This window comes from Oncorhynchus mykiss, chromosome 17 (genome assembly GCF_057628025.1).
Source record: "Oncorhynchus mykiss isolate SJ-2025 chromosome 17, ASM5762802v1, whole genome shotgun sequence".
Taxonomy (NCBI): domain Eukaryota; kingdom Metazoa; phylum Chordata; class Actinopteri; order Salmoniformes; family Salmonidae; genus Oncorhynchus; species Oncorhynchus mykiss.
Window position 1 is genome coordinate 35,233,142 of NC_143038.1, and position 26,859 is coordinate 35,260,000.

A 26,859-nucleotide genomic window follows, 5' to 3' on the forward strand; every position below is an offset into this window, starting at 1 on the left:
AGGCGCTGTTCACGGATACACCCGTGTTGGCGCACCCGGACCCCTCTCTAGCATTCATAGTGGAGGTGGGCGCGTCCAAGGCTGGGGTGGGTGCCGTGCTATCACAGCGCTCGGGTACGCCACCAAAACTCCGCCCCTGCGCTTTCTTTTCAAGGAAGCTCAGTCTGGCGGAGCGTAACTATGATGTGGGGGACCGGGAGTTGTTAGCGGTGGTCAAGGCCCTGAGGGTGTGGAGAGACTGGCTTGAGGGGGCTAAGCACCCCTTTCTCATCTGGACCGACCACCAGAATCTGGAGTATATTCGGGCAGCTAGGAGACTGAATCCGCGACATCGAGCGGGCGTTACGGGCGGAGCCTGCGCATCCTCAGTGTCCGGCTGGGCGTAAGTACGTGCCACTTGGTGTTCGGGACCAACTGATTCAGTGGGATCACACCCTACCCTCCTTGGGTAATCCTGGGGTGGCGAGGACAGTGCGGAGCCTCCGGGGGAAGTATTGGTGGCCCACCTTGGCATGGGACGTTAGGGTTTATGTCTCTTCCTGTTCAGTGTGCGCCCAGAGTAATGCTCCTAGGCACCTTCCTAGAGGGAAGTTACAACCCCTCCCCGTTCCACAACGGCCATGGTCTCACTTATCAGTGGATTTCCTGACCGATCTCCCCCCGTCTCAGGGGAACACTACGGTTTTGGTGGTTGTGGATCGGTTTTCTAAGTCCTGCCGTCTCCTCCCGTTGCCCGGTCTCCCTACAGCCCTACAGACTGCGGAGGCGTTATTTACCCACGTCTTCCGGCACTACAGGGTGCCGGAGAACATCGTCTCAGATCGGGGTCCCTAGTTCACGTCCCGGGTATGGAGGGCGTTCATGGAGCATCTGAGGGTCTGGGTCAGCCTGACCACCGGTTATCACCCCGAGAGTAATGGGCAGGTGGATAGAGTGAACCAGGAGGTGGGTAGGTTTCTGCGGTCGTATTGCCAGGACCGGCCCAGGGAGTGGTCTAGGTATGTCCCATGGGCGTACCTAGACCACTCCATCACTCCTCGACGAACCTATCTCCGTTTCAGTGTGTGTTGGGATACCAGCCGGTCCTGGCACCTTGGCATCCGAGTCAGACCGAGGCTCCTGCGGTGGGGCCCTTCAAAGTCCTGAGGAGGATAAACGAGGTGTGTTATAGATTACAACTCCCTTCCTATTATCGCATTAACCCCTCGTTTCATGTGTCTCTCCTCAGGCTGTTGGTAGCTGGTCCTCTGCAGGACGGTGAGGTTCCGGAGGTCCCTCCGCCCCCTCTGGACATCGAGGGGTCCCTGGCGTACACGATATTGGCCATTCTGGACACGAGACCCCAGATGAGGGGCCTGCAGTACCTCGTGGACTGGGAGGGGTACGGTCTGGAGGAGAGGTCCTGGGTACCGGTGGGGGACATCTTGGATCTGTCACTGTTGAGGGATTTCAATCGCCTCCATCCGGATCGCCCTTTCGCCTCGCCCTCCAGGTCGCCCTCGAGGCCGGTGTCGGCGTGCTGCGGGAGCCGTGCGTCAGGGGGGGGTACTGTCATGACTCCTTCCTGTTCGGGTGGCGCTCAGGGGTCGTCGTCACCGGCCTACTAGCTGCCACTGATCCCTTTTCCCCCTTTTCTGTTTATTAGTTGCACCTGTGTTTAGTTTAGGATAATTGGTTGGGCTTTATTTACCAGCCGGCCTGCCTGCTAGTTGTGCGGGATTATTTTCAGTGTACGTATGTACACGGCTGTAGGTCACAGTTGTCCGTGTGTGTGTATATTTTGCTGGACTGTTTAAATTCCCCGTGTTTGGGGCGTTGGTTTGGGTTGGCGTCGTTTCACCGTTGTGGTGTAATAAAAGTAGCGCTACCCTGAACTCTCTGCTTCCTGCGCCTGACTTCTTCCTCCACCACACCCCGGGCGTTACAGAAGGAGAACATTCTGGTGTTTGATTGCATATCTGACAGAGAGGAAGAAAGATGATGATTCTTATGGCATTGCACATTGTCAATGTAAACCGGAGTGACGTTACACAACGGGCCAAGCAAGCTGTTCAAACAAAACTAAAATGACACAGGACAACTTACTTAGTTAAAGGGATTCCAGTCTACCGTGAAGCGTTCATCCATTTATACGGGTAAGACTCTAGCTATATTTTTAGATATTATACATTTCTAATTTTGTCAGAAAATCATTTTCATTGCAAGTTAAAGCGTACTGTTAGCTAGCTAGGTAATGTTAGCTGGATGGCACTCTAGCTAATGCTAAGTGTATGATTTATGTAGTAATATTATTTGTATCTCAGAAATCCATTTGCATTGCTAGTTATAGCCTAATGTTAGCTAGCTAGATTCATGAAGATTCATACTACAGCATTTAATGCATGGTGGCAAGCTATGCCAATCAGTTTTGTATTGCAAGTAGTATGGTTTGGGATTATGGTTCATTGTTTAGATAGCTACATGTCTAAACAAAAGAAAATATTCCACTTCACCAGATGATTACATGACCCATCAAGTTATCCAGGTGTGTCTGGGGGTGATTACTGTCATCTATTGTACTTCATGAAAATGTGAACTACGCTACCTCACTCTGTTTAGCACATGGCCTTACATGTAAATCATTAAAGAGATGGGGGAGGCAAAGGCTTAAGAGGGTAGGACTGATGCTGAATGGGTAAAGACATAAAAGAGTTCTCCAGTTGGTGTACCAAAACATACAAGGGCCATTTTCTCAAAGCAGAATTACTTTTCAACTGCTGTGTAGGATTTTTCATTTTGTAGCTCTGAATCTGTACTTTCATCCAACGTAAAAAACACAATTTCAAATTTTGCAACATAAGACTGAAAATAGGTGGTTGGTCACAAAACTGGGGCCGAGAGACTGAAAAATAGCTTCTATCTCAAGGCCATCAGACTGTTGAACAGCCATCACTAACACAGAGAGGCTGCTGCCTACATACAGACTTGAAATCATTGGTCACTCTAACAAATGGATCTCTAGTCACTTTATTAATGCCACTTTAACACTTTAATAATGATGTTTACATATCTTGCATTACTCATCCCATATGTATATACTGTATTTTACACCATCTATTGCATCTAGCCTATGCCGCACGGCCATCTCTCATCCATATATGTATATGTACATATTCGTATTCCATCCCTTTAGTTAGATTTGCATGTATTAGGTCGTTTTTGTGAAATTGTTAGATTGCTTTTTGATTTTGCTGCACTGTCGCAAACTAGAAGCACAAGCATTTCGCAACACTTGCAATAACATCTGCTAACCATGTGTATGCGACCAATAAAATGTTATTGGATTAGATTAGATTTCGATCACATCCATCATCAATAACAAACAGGGCAGGCCAGCATTTTGTCTCAGAGTGTGCAACTTTTATTTAAAAATAAAATAAAATGCATTTTTTTAGCAAAGATTGGCCTACGTTTGCATCTTTACAGAAAACGTGTTCTGATTGGAGCTCTGGATTTGCTATGCTGCATTTTTTAAACAGACATAGCAGAGATGTGCTTTGGATTAAATATGACAATGTCCTGAATATGGTGCAAATGTATGCTCAGTTATGTCACCTTCATGTGAAGAAGCACAATGATTTTCGGCTCCTGAACAGGTCAAATACTTTGGCCGCTGGACATTGATCAGTCATTGGATTTAGCCAATTTTCGATCAGACATACGGAGGATGAATATTACATATCATGTAAGTATATCTACTGAGATTATGATTATTCTTTTTTTTATATGGATCCATAAAAGATCAGTTAATGACAACAGAAATTATACATTTCTTAAAATACATGGATATGTTCATGCCTAAGTATAAATGCTTAGATATGTCAGCATGTTGACACATACCTTTTCCGGAGTTAAAAATAGTCAAAAAAATATATAAGCAGATGCACTCGCATCAGGGGCATGCCTTGAAGGGATATCACCCCAGATATCTCCCTGGACTCATACGGCAGCAGGGAGATTTCTGAGGTCCGGATTAGATGTACGTATGTAGACATATACAACTGGGGCGGCAGGGTAGCCTATGGTTAGAGCGTTGGACTAGTAACCGAAAGGTTGCAAGGTCAAATCCCTGAGCTGACAAGGTAAAAATCTGTCATTCTGCCCCTGAACAAGGCAGTTAACCCACTTTCCTAGACCGTCATTGAAAATAAGAATTTGTTCCTAACTGACTTGCCTAGTTAAATAAAGGTAAAACATAAAATAAAACAATTAAGTACATGTGTCATGCCCTGATCTGTTTCCTTTGTGCTTGTCTCCACCCCACTCCAGGTGTCGCCCATTATCCATTGCGTACTTTTGTCTGTGGCCAGCATTTTGTCTCAGCTCCTGCTTTTCCCCCAGCCTTCTTCTTTCCACTCGGACTGCTCGAGGATAGCGTGCATTATTATGCTGATGTCCGGGAGGGCACTCGCCTGGGCCACAGCGGTGTGGGAGCAACAATCCACCGTCTGCCTCAGTCTGGAGGTATGCATGGCGGAGGTGAGAAAGGTTTATGAGGCTCAGGTGTCCGGAAGAGAGGCTGCCCGGAAGTTATTCCAGCTTCGGCAGGACTCCCTCAGTGTGGCAGACTATGCGGTGGATTGCCGCACGCTAGCAGTGGAGGGTGCCTGGAACCCGGAAGCGCTGTTCGCCATGTTCCTGCACGGATTATCGGAGGAAGGACGGGCTTGCAAACCCTGGAACTACCGACGGATCTCAACGCACTCAATGCTTTGACCATCCGGATCGATGGACGGCCACGAGAGCGTAGGAGGGAGAAGAGGTCTGATTGTGGTTCCAATTGCTCACTCAAGGATCACACATTGCATCTGATGAACTCTGGAAGTCGCCAGTGTCTACGCCTCTGAGAGGATCCGAGCTTACCAGAGTTCCTCCAAGAGCCTCCAGAGTCTGCCGATTTACCTCTTCCCAAGCCGATGCAGCTCGGCAGGGCTAGGCTGTCTCCAGCCAAATGTGTACGCAGACTTCACACCCAGAGTTGTCTGTATTGTGGTGCTGCCGGTCATTAAGTGTTCCTGTGGTATTGGGATTCTCTTGGCTCTAGCGACACAATCCCTCGATTGACTGGTCTACTGATGCCATCGTGGGCTGGAGCCCGTTCTGCCACGCTCACTGCCTGAAATCAGCTCTGCCTGCCCCGGGACGTCTTCCTGGAGGCTTGTAAATTGCCCCGAACCTCTCCTCCATTCCCGCAGAGTACCAAGACCCCAGGGAGGGGGCACGGTCCACTTCGCTTCCACAACACCAACCTGTACCCAAGGATGTTAAGCGGAATGCGCTGGCACGCCACTATAGCCCCGCGGCTACACTCCCGGAAGCCGAGACCTTTCACCCCTGCTCCAAAATCATTAGCCCCTCTGCTGTTCATCCTCTGTTGCCCCGTACCCTCCGTATACTTCATACTTTTCATGTGTCTAGATATAAACCCATCTCTCACAGCCATTTGTCTCCTGTTTCCAGGCCCACCCCTCTCTCTTGTCTCATCAATGACCAACTGGAGTACAAGGTGAGAAGGCTCCTGAAAGTTCGACCTCGGGACAGGGGATTCCAGTACCTGGTTGACTGGGAGGGTTATGGCCCGGAGGAGAGGTGCTGGGTCTCAGCGAGGGACATCCTAGACCCAGGCCTCATCTCTGAATTCCAACGCTGACACCCGCTCAACCAGGTATGCGTCCAAGTAGGACGGCAGGTGGAGTCCCTAGAGGGGGGGGGGGTACTGTCATGCCCTGATCTGTTTCACCTGTCCTTGTGCTTGTCTCCACCCCCTCTAGGTGCCGCCCATCTTCCCCATTATCCCTTGGGAACTTATACCTGTGTTCTCTGTTTGTCTGTGGCCAGTTCGTCTTGTTTGTCAAGTCAACCGGTGTTGTCTCTCAGCTAGATTACCGACCTCTGGCTGAACTGATCCTGAGCCTGCCTGCCGTCCTGTACCTTTGCCCCACTACTCTGGATTATCAACACCTGCCTGCCTTGACCTGTCATTTGCTACTACTTGTTACTTCAACACAGTCTGCATTTGGGTCTTACCTGAAACGTGACAACATGTGGATCTAGAGCATGTCTACTCCTTTTATCTAATAAAATGTCACATATCCAGATTTATAGAGATAAATATATCCCCTGATATTGACCCTTTCTGATAAGTGAGAGTGTTTGAAATAATCCCACATCACCCCTCCTCACCCAGATTCCAAGACAATTAACATGAGAGTAGAGGTGTTCACACTGCAGTGTCCTGACTACGTTTCCAAACTAACCCTTTAAACTACTTCCAGTTCAATAATTTAACCATTTCCCTTCCAATTCAGCTCCTCCTCAGGTTTTTGCTGTAAAAGAGTGCCATCAACTCCCCTATCAAACTGACGGTAAATACTGTATATTGTAAATATCCCCATTGTAACGTTTAGCTACAGTATTTTATATTGTAGCTTTGAACAATAACTTGCTGTAAAACCCTGCCTCTTTACTGGCACCATCATATCTTATTAATGTCCAATGCATCATCAGCTCGATACAGAATTGATTGTGGTGGAGAAACAGAATATGAAGGGGGTGGGAGTATTGTCTTAACACCACCAGGGCATTTATCTTCCTGACAGGAATGTGTAATTATTGGTATAAATGTTATAATACCAGCCTAATAATCCAATAGGAGCCTGGATCCCATATGCTAGCAGCAAAACAGTGTTGCAATGTGTGAGTGTATGAAGTGCGTTAAGTGTTTTGTGAGTGTGTGTGGGGGGAATGAGCAGGGGGGATGGGTGGTGTAGGTCTCAATGTCATGGTCCTTAATGTCTTTTCTTGTGCCAGCTTTTTGGATAAGCTCGAGTTACCCCAACGCACACACACAGTTTGACAGTAAGCAGACCCCAGTTCTCTGCCTATGAGCAGATTGCTGGGCCACATCAGCTCAAGTGCTTTCCTGTAACAATTGTACTGTGTTTTCCCAGTGGTGTAAAGTACTTAAGTAAAAATACTTTACAGTACTACTTAAGTAATTTTTGGGGATATCTGTACTTTACTATTTATATTTTTGACAACTTTAACTTTTACTTCACTACATTCCAAAAGAAAATAATGTACATTTTACTCCATACATTTTCCCTGACACACAAAATTATATTTTGAATGGCTAGCAGGACAGGAAAATTGTCAAATTCATGCACTTATCAAGAGAACATCCCTGGTCATCCCTATACTTAATTATATAAACTCAGCAAAAAAAACTCAGCAAAAAAAGCAACCCATGGTTGTTCAATGAACCATAAAAAATTTATGTACATGCACCTGTGGAACGGTCATTAAGACACTAACAGCTTACATACGGTAGGCAATTAAGGTCACAGTTATGAAAACGTAGGACACTAAGGGGCCTTTCTACTGACTCTAAAAAACACCAAAAGAAAGATGCCCATGGTCCTTGCTCATCTGCGTGAATGTGCCTTAGGCATGCTGCAAGGAGGCATGAGGACTGCAGATGTGGCCAGGGCAATAAATTGCAATGTGAGACTGTGAGACGCCTAAGACAGAGCTACAGGGAGACAGGACAGACAGCTGATCGTCCTCACAGTGGCAGACCACGTGTAACAACACCTGCACAGGATTGGTGCATCCGAACATCACACCTGCGGGACAGGTACAGGATGGTAATAACAACTGCCTGAGTTACACCAGGAATGCACAATCCCTCCATCAGTGCTCAGACTGTCCGCAATAGGCTGAGAGAGGCTGGACTGAGGGCTTGTAGGCCTGTTGTAAGGCAGGTCCTCACCAGACATCACCAGCAACAGCGTCGCCTATGAGCACAAACCCACCGTCGCTGGACCAGACAGGACTGGCAAACAGTGCTCTTCAGTGAAAGGTCGCGGTTTTGTCTCACCAAGGGTGATGGTCGGATTCACGTTTATCGTCGAAGGAATGAGCGTTACATCGAGGCCTGTACTCTGGAGTGGGATCGATTCGGAGGTGGAGGGTCTGTCATGGTCTGGGGCAGTGTGTCACAGCGTCATCGGACTGAGTTTGTTGTCATTGCAGGCAATCTCAACACTGTGCATTACAGGGAAGACATCCTCCTCCCTCATGTGGTACCCTTCCTGCAGGCTCATCCTGACATGACCCTCCAGCATGACAATGCCACCAGCCATCCTTCTCATTCTGTGCATGATTCCCTGCAAAACAGGAATGTCAGTGTTCTGCCATGGCCAGCGAAGAGCCCGGATCTCAATCCCATTGAGCACATCTGGGACCTGTTGGATCAGAGGGTAAGGGCTAGGGCCATTCCCTCCAGAAATGTCCAGAAACTTGCAGGTGCTTTGGTGAAAGAGTGGGGTAACATCTCAAAGAAAGAACTGGCATATCTGGTGCAGTCCATGAGGAAGAGATTCACTGCAGTACTTAATGCAGCTGGTGGCCACACCAGATACTGACTGTTACTTTTGATTTTGAGCCCCCCTTTGTTCAGGGACACATTATTCCATTTCTGTTCGTCACACGTCTGTGGAACTTGTTCAGTTTGTCTCAGTTGTTGAATCTTGTTATGTTCATACAAATATTCACAGATGTTAAGTTTGATGAAATTTAAAGCACTTGACAGTGAGAGGACGTTTCTTTTTTTTTGCTGAGTTCATTACCAATTAAATTTACTTGAGATACTTAAGTATATTTAAAACCAAGTACATTTAGACATTTACCAAAGTAGTATTTTACTGGGTGACTCACTTTTACTTGAGTAATTTTCTATTGATAAGATATCTTTACTTTTACTCAAGTATGACATTTGGGCACTTTTTCTACCACTGTGCATACCAGTGTAGAGACCGTGTGACAAACCTCATAGTGACAGGTGTGATCAAAGGGACTCAGTGAAAACCTGCTACTATATTCCATCTCTCTACAAAAGGTTCTATCTAGAACCTAAAAGGGTTCTTTGGCAATCCCAATAGGGGAACCCTTTGAAGAACCCTTTTGTTTCCAGCTCAAACCAAAAAGGATTCTACCTGGAAACAAAAAAAAAATGGGGAAAGCCGGAGAACCCTTTTGGAACCATTTCTTCTAAGAGTGTTCACTCTGTCACACACACACTGTCTCCTCCTCTCCTATATCACAGCCCATTTGTCTGTGTGCATGACACAATGATGTGTTCTCTTGTCTGGTGACAGGCTATAGTGTCAGGTCGGCTGTAAAGCTGAGTGAAAGGGATGTTTTGTTAATTCTTCTGAATACAGCAACACTAAATAAGGTTGTATTAAGGTTACGATTGGGGGTAGTCACGTCAGGACTCCGGTATGTGTGTATCGGTTCGGTTTAGGTTAGGGTAAAGTTGGAGTAAGGTTGAGTTTGGATTGTACTCTTGTCAACTATTTGTGTAATTGTCTGATTAGGGTTATGTTGGTTTAACGGAATAGTTTGAGATTTGGACAGTAAGCCCTTTTTTCAACTTTTTCTACTCTTATTTCCCTAATGCTAGCTGATCCCATAGACTTCCATTCATTGCACTAACACTAGTTAGCAATCGCTCCAGAAATGACCTTCAATGTCCTTCAAACTACACGCAGAGACATAAAAATGGTATCCATGAGTTCATCTGACTCTGGGTGAGCAGAATTGCCAAAATCTCAAACTATCCCTTTAAGGTTAAGATTAGTTTATAATAAGATTTTAATTGGCTTGTACTCACGTCAGGCAATCATGTAGTGGTCCAAGTTTACTTAGGGTACGGTTGTATTAAAGTAAGATTAATGTTGCACTCACGTTATGTAGGTGTGAATCGGTCCGGTCTCTTTCAGCTGGATCTGGATCACTGGATGTCCAGCTGGTCCGCTCGGGTCATTTTGGCTGGAGAGGAGGAGAGGAGGAGAAAAAGAAAGAAAGAAGGGCATTTTTGGTGGAGATCCATGCTGTCTAGCTGTCAGACATGATGAGCGCAGCTGATCGATGGCTGATCTGTTGATCGCTGACATCACAGCAGCAACACAGCACCTCAGCAACCAGAACAGTTTCATTATCAACAGAGGTGATTAGTTACTGATCCAGAATCAGTGTGTGGTGAGGGGTCAACATGACATGGTGGTCAATCAGGGTCCTGTTCAACCACCTCCCTCAACACGATGGTCAAGACGATCGAGATGATCAAGAAACAACACCACAACATGAGTTCTCCCTCAGCTCCTCTGTCCATCAGACAGCAGGCTAAAACATTATGTCTGCACTCAGTTAGACAGACTATGTAGGGAATAGGTCCATGTCTGGAGTGGTGTGGCTTTCTCTGTTTGTCTGGATGTACAAGTGTTCCTGTGATCTGTGTATCGGTGTCCCTTCCCTGCTATTGATTTTACACCCACTGCGGGCCGAGGCAAGGGCTGGTGTGTGCATGTCTTTCCTGTTTCTGCTGCACAGTGTAATCTAACCAGTCGTAAATAGCTGTGGTTTTATAGGTGGAGTGGTGCAGTGTGGTACCCTGCCTCCCCTTCTCCTCACCAGAGCTATCCTAGACTCTATTTGATATTCCATCTCATCAATCCCACTGTAGACTGGATTCATTGCAAACACAACCTGGTTCACTGGCATTAACACAAACCAGAGGAGGCTAGAGGGCGTAGGTTTAGGAGGACAGGCTCATCGTAACGGTGGGACTGGAATGGATGGAAAGACACTCAAGACAATTATTGCACAATTTAATTTATTCTGTCCCAGCCATTACAATGAGCCTGTTCTCATTTTATCTCTGCCCACCAGCCACCACTGACACAAACACATGAAAACCCCTAATCACCCGGTCGTGTACAGTCATGAAGATACTTACATTGCATACCTGTGCACACTCACATCATACATGCATACACAGACAAAACATACCTGCTCACACACACATCTTGTACACAGATGTACAATTACAGGAGTTAAACTGACGGGGCTTTGTATAGTGAAAGATAACAGTGAATAACCTTTGATCTCAGGGATGGTTTCTTAAGCGGATTTGCAAAACACACAGGAGTATGCTCAAAGCTGACTGTGGGATTCCCCTGCTGCTAGTCTGAAAGACAGACTGCAGACATGAGGGCCTTATCAAAGGAGGGGATGGTAAGATTGTTAGGACCGGAGGAAAGGCCTGAAGTCAGAAAGATGTTTATAGGAACACACCCTTCTTACCTAGGTATACTATACTCTTGGGAGAAAAGGGTTCCAAAAGGGTTCTGCGGTTGTCCTCATAGGATAACCCCTTTTGGTTCCAGATATAACTATTTTGGGTTCCATGTAGAACCCTCTGTGGAAAGGGTTCTACATGGTACCCAAAAGGGTTACACCTGCAACCAAAAGGGTTCTACCTGGAGCCAAAAATGGTCCTTCAAAGAGTTCTCCTATGAGGACAGCTGAAGAACCCTATTTGGTTCTAGATTGCACCATTGTTTCAAAGAGTGTTGTACTAGTACATGATCTGAAAGCTTCTCTCTTTACTCATCCAAGGCTTAGGGAAGCCAGCCTAGTTGTTTTACAGCCTAAGAGGACACATATTGTAGGCCAAAGACACAGAGTAAGGACATAGGAAGACTGTGAGGATCAATGATGTTCCATGGCATAGCCCCAGGGATCCACCTAGACTCTTAAAAAAAGGGTTCCAAAAGGGTTCTTCGGCTGTCCCAGTAGGAGAACCCTTTTTGGTTCCAAGTAGAACTATGTTGGGTTCCATGTAGGACCCTCTGTGGAAAGGGTTTTACATGGACCCCAAACGGGTTCTACCTGGAACCACAAAGGATTGTTCAAAGGGTCCTCCTATGGGGACTGCCAAAGAACCATTTTAGGTTGTAGATAGCAGGTCCAAGTTTCAGGTTTTAGAAATCACTAGATAGGGCCTTGACCCTTTAACGAGGACAGACAGCATACTGTATGGTAGTCTTTTGCCGTACACTACACTAAGGCACTGTTCCTAGAGCCAGAGCTTGTGCAAGCTTTTGTTCCAGCACTGAAAGCATCTGATTCAGCGAGTCAACGACTTGATGATTAGTTTATTAGTTGAATCAGATGTTTTGGTGCTGGGTTGGAACTAAAGCCTGACCACCCCGGGGGTCTCCAGAACCAGGGTTGAAGAACAACGCTCTATGTAAGGCAGGGCCGAACACCTCCACCCCCACAGCCTGTCTCTCTCTCTCTGGCTCTGGCTCTACGCACTACTGGATGATAATATGTGTGTGGCATCTGGCCCAGACTCTGCCATGCAGAGAGTCTGTGTATCCTCCTTCTCACACAGACACACACACACACTGGACACACACTGGGCACTCACACATGTGCACACACACACTTGACACACACACATACACAAACAAACTCACACATGCAGTGATAGGTAGAGAGGATGATGGTGGCCAGCCAAGAACACAGTCAGGCAGAAGGCATGCACCTCCTGACACCAAAGGGACAAAACACACACCCCTCTGCCTGTGTGCAGCTAACCATAACAAACCTCCGACAAACCACCTACAGCCTGCCTGGGCACTGGGACAGCTGCTGCTGACCTGTGTGTGTGTGTGTGTGTGTGTGTGTGTGTGTGTGTGTGTGTGTGTGTGTGTGTGTGTGTGTGTGTGTGTGTGTGTGTGTGTGTGTGTGTGTGTGTGTGTGTGTGTGTGTTTTTATGTAGTCTTCCAATACTCTTCCTGGGGTCCAAACGTGTGTGTGCGTGCATGTGTGACTTGGTCTCAGAGGGTCCGGCGACTGAGCATGCCTGTTCATGCGTAACCTACAAACCTATATAGAGAGAGACCATATCGCTGCCTGCTTCTGCTTATGGAAAAACAAATAGCTAAACAGCATACGGTAACATCAGTGTCCTTAATATGACCACAAACTGGACGACAAAATTACTTGAAAAATAATGGACCAGTTCCAATCACTGCCCTCACGTTATATAGGGTAAACATATGGTAGCAATGTTTAGCCATGACTGCTAGGCTACTCACACTAGCATGAAAGTCAAGCCATAGCCCCAACACACACACACACACACACACACACACACACACACACACACACACAGCTAGACACACACACACACACACACACACACACACACACACACACACACACACACACACAATCCTATACACATATCCTATCACTGTATCAGTCGCTAACTCACACAACTGCCAAATAAAAGCCATAAAATAGATTCCCTGTTCTTTCTCTCCAGCAGCACTGCATTGCAGTCCTCTCTGACCTCCAGCTTCTGGTTCTCTCTCCCCCCAACACACTGCCAGCCAGCCCCAGCACAGTCCACCTCCCCCAGACTCGGCTACTCCGCTGCCTCCCTACCTACCTCACCCTCCGGTCCGCGCGGAACTTCAGCATCCTTCACCGGATCAATCATATAACAGATGAGACAGACAGAGAGGGAGAGAGGGATAGAAAGAGTGATGGGGAGAGGTAGAAAGAGAGATTGAAAGAGAGGGGAGCAGCTGGCTAGCTAACACACTGCCAGGAGAAAGCCGCTTTATTGCTGTCGCTGTAGGGGTGTTGGATATAGTAATTGCTGTCCTCCTTTCTCTCCTTGAGAACGCATGCTGTAACGAGCCTCTCTCTCTCTCTCTCTCTCTCCTCTCTCTCTCACACACTCTCTATCACTGGCCATTGCATCTCCCCTCCTCTCTCTCTTGCTCTCTCTCTCTCATGCTCCCTTGTCTAACAGAACTGCAAGGCTCAGCTTATTCAGTCCCAGGATCTGGCTGTCTATCTCGCTCTCATACTCTCTCTCCCTGTCTTTATCTCTCCCTCACTCTCTCTTTATCTTTCCATCCTTCTCCCTCGCTATTGTTTTCTCCCAGTGGGGAGACGGTATGACAGAGACCCATGTGGCGTCCTGCCGGGCCCCAGATTGAGGTCTGAATGATCCCCAGCGTTGGTGTAGGTCTGGCAGGGAGAGTCGTAAGCATTGTTCCACAGGGAACAGTGGAGGGGGACGCAGCGGCTGGAGGGGTAGTGAGTGGAGGATAAACAAAGGACGTATGGCCATTCAGGTATAACAGCCAGCACATCAGTGCCACTCCCTCCCTTCCCCACCCTCTCCTCTTCTCCCTTCTCCCCCTCTCCGCCACTCCTCTCCGTCCCTCCCCCTAATAGAGAGACGTAGCTTCTCTGTCACTCATAGTGTCATAATTAGATCCATATTTCACAAAGAGACAAGCTAAGCATTAAAGAACAGAGCCAAGGGCCCTGGGAGGGGCGGCCATATTAAAAGTTCACAATCACTTCATGAAAAGCAGCGTTTCTGTGTGAAATCAGATCTGGCCTATTCCTGTGAAATGAAGATGCACGGTCATGGGTGGGAATTTCCCAATGTGAGTGTGCAGACTCCTGTAGACTTTTGTGCATCCCGGAACACTTGCGTGATAAGGGAATTTCTGGGATAGTAACTTCCCAATTATGCATTACAGTTTTTCATGATTGCTTACACACTAAAACTGAACTTTTCCCACAATTAGCAAAACCTTACACTCGAGGAGCAAAACACAAGGCTAGATTTGCACAACTGTAAGCACATTGTCAGCTTCACACTATTTACAAAACATTACACACAGTGATTTGCAAAACACTAAACACACTTGTATACATCAGACACAGAAGTATATCATGATGTCACTTCCTTGCAATTCCAAAGCACTGACTGTCAAATTACCACACCTATGAGCCAATCTGTTAAACACAGCCATCAGGTGCACAAACACATGATTGCTAAATTGTAGACACATCAATCAGGTTTGACTATAAAAATGCAGCAGGTAGGTTCACCTGCCTTCAACCAAAATGGAAGGAGTCAGAAGAAGAGTGAGGGTGAGAGGAGGAGTACACAGAGGAGGAGAAGGAGGAAGAGGCAGAGGCCGAGCCAGAGGTCGAGGAAGACGTGCACAAAGAAGAAGAGGACCAAACTTATCAAATTACATTCGTGCAGCACTAGTGGACCATGTTGTGAACTACGGATTGACGCTGAGGGAGGCTGGACTGAGAGTTCAGCCAAATCTTAGCAGATATACAGTGGCATCTGTCATAAGGACTTTTAGACAAGAAAACAGGTAGATCTGTCTACAGTTACAGTAAGTTACATGTATTATTCTCTACATAGGATTGAGGGTCGGGAACGACGGAGGAAGGGGGCCCATATTCACGCAAGAACAAGAGAGAGATAATAAACATGGTTTTGGCCAATAACGCTATCAGGCTCAGAGAACTACAAGCCAACATTATCAGTGACCATGCCATTTTCAATAATGTCCATCAGGTCTCTGTCAACACTGTCACGCATCCTGAAAAGACATCAGGTTCAAATTAAACAACTTTATCGAGTGCCTTTTGAGCGGAATTCAGAGGGTCAAACGGCTGCGGCATTAGTATGTGGAGGTTTGTATTGTTCACTTTAGCACTGTGATGTTGCATTCAGCACACATGCCTTTTTTACATTGACTGTATACTAGACCTATCCTGAACTACACAATCTTGTCTTTCACTGTATTTCCGGGAGTTTTGCAGATGGATGCTGAGGAAATCCTGTACGAATTCATATATATATTGATGAGGCAGTGTTCAACCTCACAAAAGCAAGAAGGAGAGGCAGAAATATCATTGGCCACAGGGCTATAATCAATGTCCCAGGGCAACGTGGGGGTAACATCCCCCTTTGCGCTGCCATTTCACAGCATGGGGTTGTCCTCCATGCCAAAATGGGAACTTACAACACACCTCACATTCTCGCATTTTTGGACCGATTGCACCACATCGTTACAGCAGGTAATGAAATGCACCAGATGCAATACACGGTCATCTGGGACAATGTGTCATTCCACCGCTCTGCTTTGGTCCAGAACTGGTTTCAACAGCATCCACAGTTGACAGTACTATACCTTCCACCATGCTCTCCGTTTCTAAACCCTATCAAAGAGTTTTTCTCTGCATGGCGGAGGAAGGTTTACGATCTCCAGCCCCAGGCTCAGGTACCCCTCATTCAGGCCATGGGGGACGCCTGTGACCAAGTTGACGCCGCAGCTGTGCAAGGATGGATTCGACATTCAAGATGGTTCTTCCCGCGTTGTCTTGCTAATGATGATATTGCTTGTGATGTTGATGAAATTCTCTGGACAGATCCAGCTAGGCGAAGAGATAATGTATAGTATGTTGACTGAAGTATTTTCTGTACAATGTTGTCAGTTTTTTTCAGATTATTTTTATGTTTGTTGTTGTTATTTACTGTAATTGTAACCTGTACTGGATACAGTATTTTATGTTTGTCTGTTTGCTGAGCTAACAGTGTTATGCACACTACTGTAGTAGCATGAAAACTGTTTTGTTGTGATTCTCCATGTTGACTGATTTGGGTATATGGAGAGACCTTTTTTTTATTTTCCTCAGTCTGCAGCATTGGTCTTGTGTAGTGTTTGTATAGTTGCACTTTCTCTGTGTACTTCATTTACAGTACTCTAATCACTGACAATTAGACTTGCTAAAAGTGTTTTAGGTTAGCAACAGCCGTGTAACTGGTTCAAAAATATTGAAGTCATATGAAATGTGTGTGTTTCGTATGGTAACAAAATATTATTTTTATGAAGTCGTGTATAGTTTTGACAAGTGTTCCATTTTGCAAATTATCTGAGGTGTTGTGCTGGTGGTGCTGGTGGTGTTGTGTTTTGACAAACCGGGCCCTGTTTTCAAAATTGTGCTTAAACAATTAAACTGTAATACGATCAGGTCCTTTGTCTCCCTCAACGTCAGCAAGACGAACTGATCATGGACAACTACAGGAAATGGAGGGCCGAGCACGCCCCCATTCACATCGATGGGGCTATAGTGGAGCAGGTCGAGAGCTTCAAAGTTCTACAGCGGCACCATTGAGAACATTTTGAATGGCTGCATCACCGCTTGGTATGGACACTGCATGGCATCCGATCACAAGGCGCTGCAGAGGGTAGAGCATACAGTCCATTACATAACTGGGTTGGCCCCTGCCATGTCGGCCCTCTATACCAGGCGGTGTCAGAGGAAAGCCCTAAAAACTGTCAGACTTCAGCCACCCAAGTCATAGATTGTTCTCTCTGCTACTGCACGGCAAGCGGTACCGATGCACCAAGTCTGGAACCAACTGGACCCTGAACAGCTTCTACCTCCAACCCATAAGGCTGCTAAATAGTTCAATAGTTAACCAAATAGCTAACTAGACTTTCAGCAATGACCCTTTTTGCACTAACTTTTTGGACTCATCACCTAAGCTGCTGCTACTGTTTATTTCGTTCTAGTTATATGCACATATCTACCTCAAATAATCTGGACTGTGCACATCACGTACATTTTCAAATCTCACAGGCGCGTGCCTCTCTACCTCAACTGTTGGAAGAGAAGCCAAATGAAAAGAAGCCAACTCTCTGTGTCCTTATTTATCCTGTTTTCAGGTTTGTGGCATTTATACGTTTGGTTTCTTTTCAAAGTCAAGAGATGACATGTTTATCTAAACTCATTTCATGTTTAATTGAAGTGTTTTGACTTAGTGGAAAAACCAGTGAGATTTTCTCATTCATATGAGTGTAGCCAAGCTAAGCTCGCTCACACACTTTGTATGTAAGTTAATGAGAACAAGATGGCGTCTCAGATTATTTTATTTCTGTTATAAACGTTTGTACATATAAACAACACTAATGAATCTCCACTGCCTCAAACCCTATTACAGGGGCTGAGTCACTGACTTACTGGTGCTCTTCCATGCCGTCCCTAGGAGGGGTGCGCCACTTAAGTAGGTTGAGTCACTGACGTGATTTTCCTATTCGGGTTGGCGCCCCCCCCCTTGGGTTCGTGCCGTGAAGGAGATCTTCGTGGGCTATACTCGGCCTTGTCTCAGTATAGTAAGTTGGTGGTTGAAGATATCCCTCTAGTGGTGTGGGGGCTGTGCTTTGGCAAAGTGGGTGGGGTTATATCCTGCCTGTTTGGCCCTGTCCGGGGGTATTGTCGGATGTGGCCACAGTGCCTCAGCCTCCAATATTTATGCTGCAATAGTAAGGCTCATATTTTCTCCACTTCCTGTCTGACTGACGTGCCCAAAGTAAACTGCCTGTTGCTTTTTGAGAGCCCATTAGAAGGTATAGAGAAAACTTACAATCCAGTATGCAATTCCTATGGCTTCCACTGGATTTCGTTTGTCTTTGTTCAAGGTTGTATGGCTTGTTTCTTCCCAAATGAGGAAGAATTAGGAGTTTTAGTACTGGGATACAGACTTGGAAATCAGTCTGCGAGCGCGACGAAGAGGACTCGCACCTGCTAATATTGTTTTCCTATTTAACATACTTTCTGTATGAAATATTATAGTTTAATTACATTTTAGGGTACCTGAGGATTAAATAGAAATGTATTTTGACATGTTTTAACAAAGTTTAGCGGTAGCTTTTTGGAATCCTTTCTCTGCCTGTTGAACGAGTGGATTACTCAAATCGAAGGATTTTATCCTACAAAACGACACGCCATGTTGTAGCTGGGACCCTTTGGATGACAAGAAGATTTTCAAAAAGTAAGTGAATATTTAATCGCTATTTGTGAATTTATGGAACCTGTGCTGGTGGAAAAATATTTTGATGTGCGGCGCCGTCCTCAAACAATCGCATGGCATGCTGTCGGTGTAAAGTCTATTGTAAATTGGACAGTTAGATTAACAAGAATTTAAGCTTTTAGCTGATATAAGACACTTGTATGTTCCTAAATGTTTAATATCCATCATTTTGCGGATATTAGTGTCGGGGGGCTAGGGGGGCTAGGGTCAGTCTGTTATATCTGGAGTTTTTCTCCAGTCTTATCCGGTGTCCTGTGTGAATTTCTCTCTTTCTCTTTTTTCTCTCTCTCTTGGATGACCTGATCCCTAGGACCATGCTTCAGGACTACCTGGCCTGGTGACTCCTTGCTGTCCCGAGTCCACCTGGTTGTGCTGCTGCTCCAGTTTCAACTGTTCTGCCTGCAGTGCTGACCTGAGGTGCAGACCTGTTGCACCCTCTACAACCACTGTGATTATCATTATTTGACCTTGCTGGTCATCTATGAACATTTGAACATCTTGGCCATGTTCTGTTATAATCTCCACCCGGCACAGCCTGAAGAGGAATGGCCACCCCTCATAGCCTGGTTCCTCTCTAGGTTTCTTCCTAGGTTCCAGCCTATCTAGGGAGTTTTTCCTAGCCACCGTGCTTCTACACCTGCATTGCTTGCCGTTTGGGGTTTTAGGCTGGGTTTCTGTACAGCACTTTGTGACATCAGCTGATGTAAGAAGGGCTTTATAAATACATTCAATTGAATTTGATTTATGTATTTTAGATGTACTTTTTATGAAATTTCTATCTAACAGTTGCATGCTAATTGCTAACCACTAACGTTAGCTAGCTCAGCGCTAGGCGCTAGCTAGCCTACCATTTCTCCCTACTAGCTAGCCACTTTCAATTTATGTTGTAGTTGGCTAGCTGTTCATGGGTTTTTGTTACATTTCATACACAGACCTCTTCTTTAATTTGTTTGTACTGTTGCCCATGTGATGCATGGGTGTATATTTAGGGCTTTTGCACACCACCATATTCAGTGATAAACTAGCTAACAGTAGCTAGGTAACTAACCCTGTTCAAATCCTGATGCCTCATACATACTCACCTAGTACAACATACACGTTTTGCAAATTCAATTAGCTAGTAAAGTAGATTCTTCTAGAGATGTTTTTATTTAATTGGGTTTACTCCTGTATTACTCCTGGCCCTTGGGAATACAAAGTTCGTACATGGTCCTATTACATGTTTCAAGTTATATATTTGAGTCTAGAAGAGTACAATGGAAACAAACGTTGAATTCCACCCACCTGATCAAGAGTTGCTGCTTTATCCCCCATAGTTCCTTAAATCAGAATTATGGTACTTTGTTGGAACACTAATTGCCTCTGTATCAGAACTGAATTGACTGTTTTACTCAAAATAAGAGTAGTCATGAGCTTGGTACACATTTTGGCAAAAATTATGCATCCTACAATAGTCCACTTGCCTGTAGCTCTGTGAACTGACAGTATTAAATACAAAACTTGTAGCTTGTTTGATTAGAATGACCTTTGGGTAGGTGTTTGTGGGTGATACAGAGAGTGCATGTAGCCAAAGGCATGCAGAGCCCCTTTAAACCAGGTGGAGAGATTTTTTTTTTAATTCTCTCACAATAATACCAATAATCTCAGTAATTTCACAAGATATAAAACAATGTTCGGGGGGACTACAATCAAGGCAAGTGATAAAGGTCAAAGGTTGGAATTCAGCTTTACTATCAATCTGGGTTTGGTGGGACTTGAGACTGATGCATTGGTTTACTGTATTCTATTGGTTCTAGTTGCACCGTCAACAGTGCTTGCAGAGGACGAGAGAGACATTTGGAGAGGAGTTAATATGGACCTGATGAGCGATTAGGAGGATGGCCTGCAAAACAACAAACCAGTGAGGTTCGTCAAGTCCCCCAACTTCTGGAATGAGGTGCTCACTTCCCTTAGTCAAGAACAACAGAGCTGCTTGGAGAGGGACCAGAGCAATTTGGCAAGCCATACCACACAGATCATTTCTGGGGAGTTTTCATCAAGGCGACCTATATTCCACGGACCTCTCAACTCTGAACACAATGGAGGCTCACCCTGGACCAAGCTGGATGACTCCTGTTAGTACTGTGCTTGATTCTTTAGAAAACACTTTTGTTGATCTTTGACAGGCTCGTTCATATTCCTCCATATGAAAAGAATTGAGCAGATTACTGGCAGTGTCACACCTGCTCCCGCTCTCCCCCCCCCCTGACGCTCAAGGGCGCCAGGCTCCCCAGCAGTGCGCACTCCTGCCATCATCATTACGCACACCTGCCTTCCCACCGTCACACGCATCAACGATTATTGGACTCACCGGGATTCAATCACATATGTCATTGCCTTCCCTATATCTGTCTGGTTCCACGCTCTGTTCCCTGCTTCTGCATCAATTGTCATATGTCCTTGTTTACCCGTGTGCTGACGCTGTTCCTGTCATGTTTTATGTCTGTTCCTGATTAAATGTTTGACTCCCCGTACCTGCTTCTCATCCCGGGCGCCGGTCCTTACAGGCAGTAGTCATCCAGCTTGGCCCAGGGCTCCATGGGATTTAGTTTAGTTTCAGGCCCTTATTAGCCTAAATGCAGATTCAATTACCTGGTTTCTCCTGCTCTAACGAAATGAATAGTCATCCTTCAAGAAGTGTATTTGTGTGTTTTTTTTCAAGGAACTAAGAGTTATTTTAGTATAGGTGTGTTGTGTGGTGCTGGAAAAACTGTGATAGTGGTGCTTGAATGTTATTTCTGAAAAAGTGCAGGAACTCGTGTGATATTGATAATAATACCAACAAATAAAAGTAATTTATTAATTCATGAATTCCTAATTCGATGTTATTCATTCATTCATTTTAATATTTATGTTTTTAACATACCAGCCACTAAGGCAAGCTAGCAATGACTAGCATTAGCATTCAGTGGGGGCAGAGCTTGCACAACCTTGAGCTAGTGCACAGACATGCCATTTATGGGAGAGATGTGGGCAGACATGGACAGAGGTGTATTGCATAAGAGCAACTTCTAAATGTCTAAAATGTAAGCGTCAAAGGCGTGCACTGGAATTTCAAGATGTATCCTAGTAAGTGGGTAGACTTGTGTGGTCGTTTCTGGTGGTCTACTGAACCATTTCGGGGCATATACACGCGCCTGTGCACAAAAGTGGTTCTTCGCTAGAGATTTACGGGACGTGTGCAGGGCCAAACACTGCTGGACACGTGCTCTCAAATTTCCAGATACGGTACATTTTCGGACTTGTGCACTGGAGTGTTCGACCCATAAATGTGCCTTTTCATGCAGTGAATGTCACCATTTGCCCGAGTAAGACATTTCCTTTTTCATGTCCACCATTCGTTCCTAATGGCAGTTTTTCCCCTATGGTAGCAGAGGCTTGTACATGTGTAATCTGATGGAATGAAGGTGTTCTACTATCAGGAAGTCTGATAGTATGCATTACACACACTCAACCTGAGATAGTGAAGTGACTGGGTTGCTGATGTATCGGTCTGCTTTGCCTAGGTTTTATTCAATGTGTGGGCGTGTGTGTGACGACACAGATGAAACACGAGATGTATTGGGGATTGATGCAGAAAACCAGGCTGAGATATATGTTATACTCTTATTTCAATGACATAGATTTGTCCATATACAGTGGGTATAGAAAGACACCACCCCCTTTCAAAATGTTCACCATTTGTTGCCACACACACAGTAACCCACAATATCCAAGTAGAAAGTGAACATTGAAACAGTAAAATACCCTATTTGGAGAAGTGAACACCCACCCCTTAGAATTGCAATTGCAAACTTGCTGAGGTATAACCGACCACCTTCCAGATCACAAATCAAGCTAATTGGCTTGTATTGACTTTGATTAGTTCAGAATAAAAGCAGTTGTTGATAGAGGACTTCAATTCAAAGCAAAGAATCCACTATGGGCGGAAAGGTACTTTCAAAAGATGTACGAGATAAAGTTGTGGAAAGGCACAAGTCAGAGGATGGATATAAAAAGATTTCAAAGGCTTTGTCCCTCGGAGCACAGTTAATACCATTATTAAGAAGTAGAGGGGAGTATGGCACCACCCAGACCCTGCATAGATCAGACTGTCCCTCCAAACTGGATGACCGGGCAAGGAGGAGATTGATCAGAGAGGCTACCAAGAAGCCAATGGCGACTTTGAAGGAGCTTCAGGCCTTTATGGCAAAGACTGGTCAGTGTGTGGATGTGACCACAATATCACAAACGCTCCACAAATCTGGCTTCTATGGGAGGGTGGCGAGAGAAAAAAAAACACTCCTCAAAAAAAGCCACATCAAGTCTCGTTTGAGCTTTGCCAAAAAGCACATTGTAGATTCCGAGGCCAAGTGGCAAACGGTGCTGCGGACAGATGAGACCATAATTGAACTTTTTGGCCTGAACGCAAAACGATATGTCTGGCAAAAACCCAAAGGATATAGTAGCAATGCGTGGAGCAGGGTACCTGTGTCAGTTGTTATTCTATCATGTACAGTGGTCGAACGTAGAGGATAATCCCGTACCTTAAGAGCTAGTTAAATAACGTCAATTATTTCTGTGAAGAAAACAAGAGTGCCACAAAAATCACTGCGTGGACACTGTATAGATGTATTTTCTCTACCATGTTTGAGTATCTCCAATCTCTCTCAATCACACACACACACACACACACACACACACACACACACACACACACACACACACACACACACACACACACACACACACACACACACAGAGAGAGAGTACTCAGGGAGCAGTATCAGGGCCAGCCAGAGGGTCAGTGTGTTAACAGCAGCCTTAGGAGGAGGAAGAGTTCTATTATCACTCAGAGACAAACACAAGGAGCGAGTGGGTGAGGAGAGAGAGTGTATACAGTAGGCCTAGAGTACATTTTGAGTCAGCATTTGTGTGTGTGTGTGGGCGGATTGGCTTTCTAACTCAAAATGCAATAATTCCTCTTACTGCTATCCAGTTCTTCATATAGATAATTGTGTTTCAGTTATACTGTTGTCAACCTCGCAATGTTTACAAGCAAGTCGATGCTGAGTTGTACCCAGAAATATCTCACATTTTCTTTGTGTGTGAGAAAGAAAGAGACGAAGGCTTCCTCCTTATTTTCTATTCATCTTCAATGTCCTTATTGAATTGTTCATATGAGCATTAATGCTTTATTTTGTCAAATGGCTTTCTTGAATAATGTCTCCTCGCTCAGTGTGAATTGATGAATATTCAGTCTCATGAATAGTTAATGGCCTATAAGAGATTTTCTCCATGCATTTTTGATCACTCCATTTTATATATAGCAGGAGAATGGTCTTTGGGTATTGTAATCCTTGTCGAAACCTACGGAGATGTAGACAGAAGTAGAGAAACTACAGATACACTGCATCTCAGAGTAGAAAGTCAGAGCTGGGTGGGTGCCTCTGGATACAAAGCGTAGCTAGAGGAACAGGCAATGGGTCTTGTAATTTGGAATTCCTCATTTAGAATTTGGAATTGCTCATTAAGAATTTAGAATTCCTCATCGGAAATGTCAAATTGCTCATTTGGAGTTTCTGATGAGTATCAGCCTCTGTCTTTCACCGTACTCATGTGCAATCTATTAAAAAACACGTTACTGTGTAAGCCTCAATGGAAACGCTTTCACCTCACGTACTGTAGGCAACAACCGGTTTAAACACATTGTACCAGGTACCTGTATGTAAGTACAGGTAGTTTCATAGTCCTTACCGATGCTAATTACTTGAATCCGAGTTAACACTAAAACGTGCACAACAAAAGAAGTAGGCCTAAGTGCAGGATCAACGCATGTACCTACGAGCCCGTTCCAATAACTAACATAGGGTTATTTCACTACTACTGCAATACTCTTTTATAAAGACCTATTTAAAGTCAAGCATAGCCGTCTGTTTTAATACAGCGTCGGGTCACTTGGCAGACTAGCTCTCTGATAGGGAACCAGAGGGGAGAGTTTGGACATGCGGTTGAGTTCACAGTCTTGTGAACGCTCCCACTTGTTGGCAGGTAGTTAGCTGGCAAACGTTCAGCACAGGGGCGCAGCGACCCGGTCGGGTTCCCAAACCTCAAACTCCTTCATTAGACTCTCTATCTGCCAGTGAGCCTCTGATAACAACTGAGCAGAGCTAGCCTTCTGACTATCAAACATGTAAGCCCTGAAACTGCATAACTCCCTTCTCACTCCTACAACATGACGACGAGTTGTGTGCTCTGGTGCTAATGATACGGTAGGCAAATGATGATTCATATAAACATTTCAGTAAACAAAGATTTCCAGTAAAAACTATGTCGCAGAGTGATGTAACAGCTACTCTGCCTTCCTAATATGGCCACGGCCCTAACCACATCACACAGGAAGTCCCAGGGACCAGAAGAGAAGAGGACCGGAGGAGGAGGAAGTTTAGTAATGAGTGCCCAATGGATGTTATTACCCAGAACCTGGCAAAGACCAATATTGAAACATTGTAACTAGCATAAGATTCAAACAAATACAATTTTGAGGGAAGCGGCAAAAATCAATTTGTTTGTCCGTTTTCGAACAACATACAGTACATTACCCAGAGATAAGACTAAATCCATTACCACATGGACACGACCGCAATCTCTGTGTACAAATCTGTAAATCTCAGCTCCACACAAAAAAACTCTGCCTTTCCCTTCCCTGCTGAAACCGGATAATATGCTGGGCATTACATGAAGGAATAACGACAGTATTTCCTTTTTGCAGGAATGAGGCAACAGTGACCCGAACAGACCGTTTTGTATTGTAATGTTATCTGACTGTTATGGTAATTTTATCTGAATGTAACCCAGAAAGAGTCGCTGCAGGCTTTGTGTAGATATGTAAATACGGACATAAATGAATAGTAATGTAATGTAGGCCTGCCTGGAAGTGTTAGTTATCATCACTTTATGCAGGGTGTGATCACGTCACTGCTCTGGTGAACCTGAGGGGATGTAGGCAAACTAGTGGGACACTACAGGGGTCCTCTCTGGAAATATTCCACAAAACATAAAAGTCCACCAGCACGCGCACACACATATGAAAAATACCCTATTAGGTTGGTTGTGAAAGAAAGAAGAGAGTACAGTCCAGCATGAAAAGGCTTCCTGATTCCCTCTCATAATCTTCAAGGCCTCCAATTACTTAATTAGATACACGGAGCTGACTGAATCACAAACACTTCAGGTGTTACTACTCTGTAGTTAATTCCGCATAGGGTGGCGCACAATTGGCCCAGCGTCACCCGGATTTGGCCGGGGTAGGCCGTCATTATAAATAATAATTTGTTCTTAACTGACTTGCCTAGTTAAATAAAGGTTCAATTGAAGAAGAAAAAAAATATGCATTGCACTCACCTTGTGTACCAGGTCTGAATCAGTCCCTGATTAGAAGGAGAGGATGAAAACCAGAACCAGAATTGGGCAGTCCCACACTAAGCCACCATTCAACTGTGGGAGGGAGGGAGAGAGAGAGAGAGAGAGAGACAGAGAGAGAAAGAGAGAGAGAGAGAGAGCGAGAGAGAGAGCGAGAGAGCGAGAGAGAGAGAGAGAGAGAGAGAGAGAGAGAGAGAGAGAGAGAGAGAAAGAGAGAGCGAGAGAGAGAGGGGGAGAGAGAGAGAGAGCGAGAGAGCGAGAGAGAGAGAGAGAGAGAGGGCGAGAGAAAAAAAAAGATGGGAGGAGTGTTGGGTTTAGTTGTATTGTGTATTGAGTGTATCCATGTCTAATGTATGACAACAGGCTGTTGAGGGTATTGATCTCTGGGTCTCTGTGTCTCTGGAGAGTGAGGCTCTCTCTGGCCTCAGTCTCCCCGCAAACAGATCAATGAAGCCTGGGCAGAGACTGCTGACTGGGCCTTACTGGATCTTCCACGGAACAACCCCCACAATTACCATTAGCACAACACAATGCAGGGCAGCACAGTAACGTGATAGACAATAGCATCACGACATGGCACAGGTCACAGGACAAATGCCTCAAAGAACACATATAAATGTACACACTGCGCCTCACCAAGATACACTAACAGTATACAGCTAAGCACCGTTTACAGCACTAACACACTACCAGGTAACAAGCACAAGATAATGCTACTTTCGTAGGTGATAACATGCTGAAAACTGATCCCCTTGAAAAATCCCTTGAGAAACATTGTGACAAGGTATTTAATGGTCTCCGAGTTTTTACAG

General features: G+C 45.2%; 1 protein-coding gene across 24 annotated transcripts in view; it reads right to left on the minus strand.

Annotated features, from left to right (window-relative positions):
- plekha6 (pleckstrin homology domain containing A6) overlaps positions 1–26,859 on the minus strand; it is a 172,192-nt gene that overhangs the window by 73,441 nt on the left and 71,892 nt on the right. For 15 of the 24 annotated variants that reach the window (XM_090205348.1, XM_090205341.1, XM_090205346.1 and 12 more), the window contains 2 exons: positions 26,030–26,122; positions 9,790–9,873 (listed from right to left, as the gene is read on the minus strand). Coding sequence is in view for 9 of the 24 variants with exons in the window: in XM_090205350.1 (XP_090061476.1) it covers positions 9,790–9,873; positions 13,349–13,380 (116 nt within the window). In the remaining 15 variants the exon portion in view is untranslated. Of the gene's footprint in view, positions 1–9,789; positions 9,874–13,348; positions 13,762–26,029; positions 26,123–26,859 lie in introns of those variants that run through there. The other 9 variants (XM_090205340.1, XM_090205331.1, XM_090205339.1 and 6 more) reach the window with 2 other exon arrangements.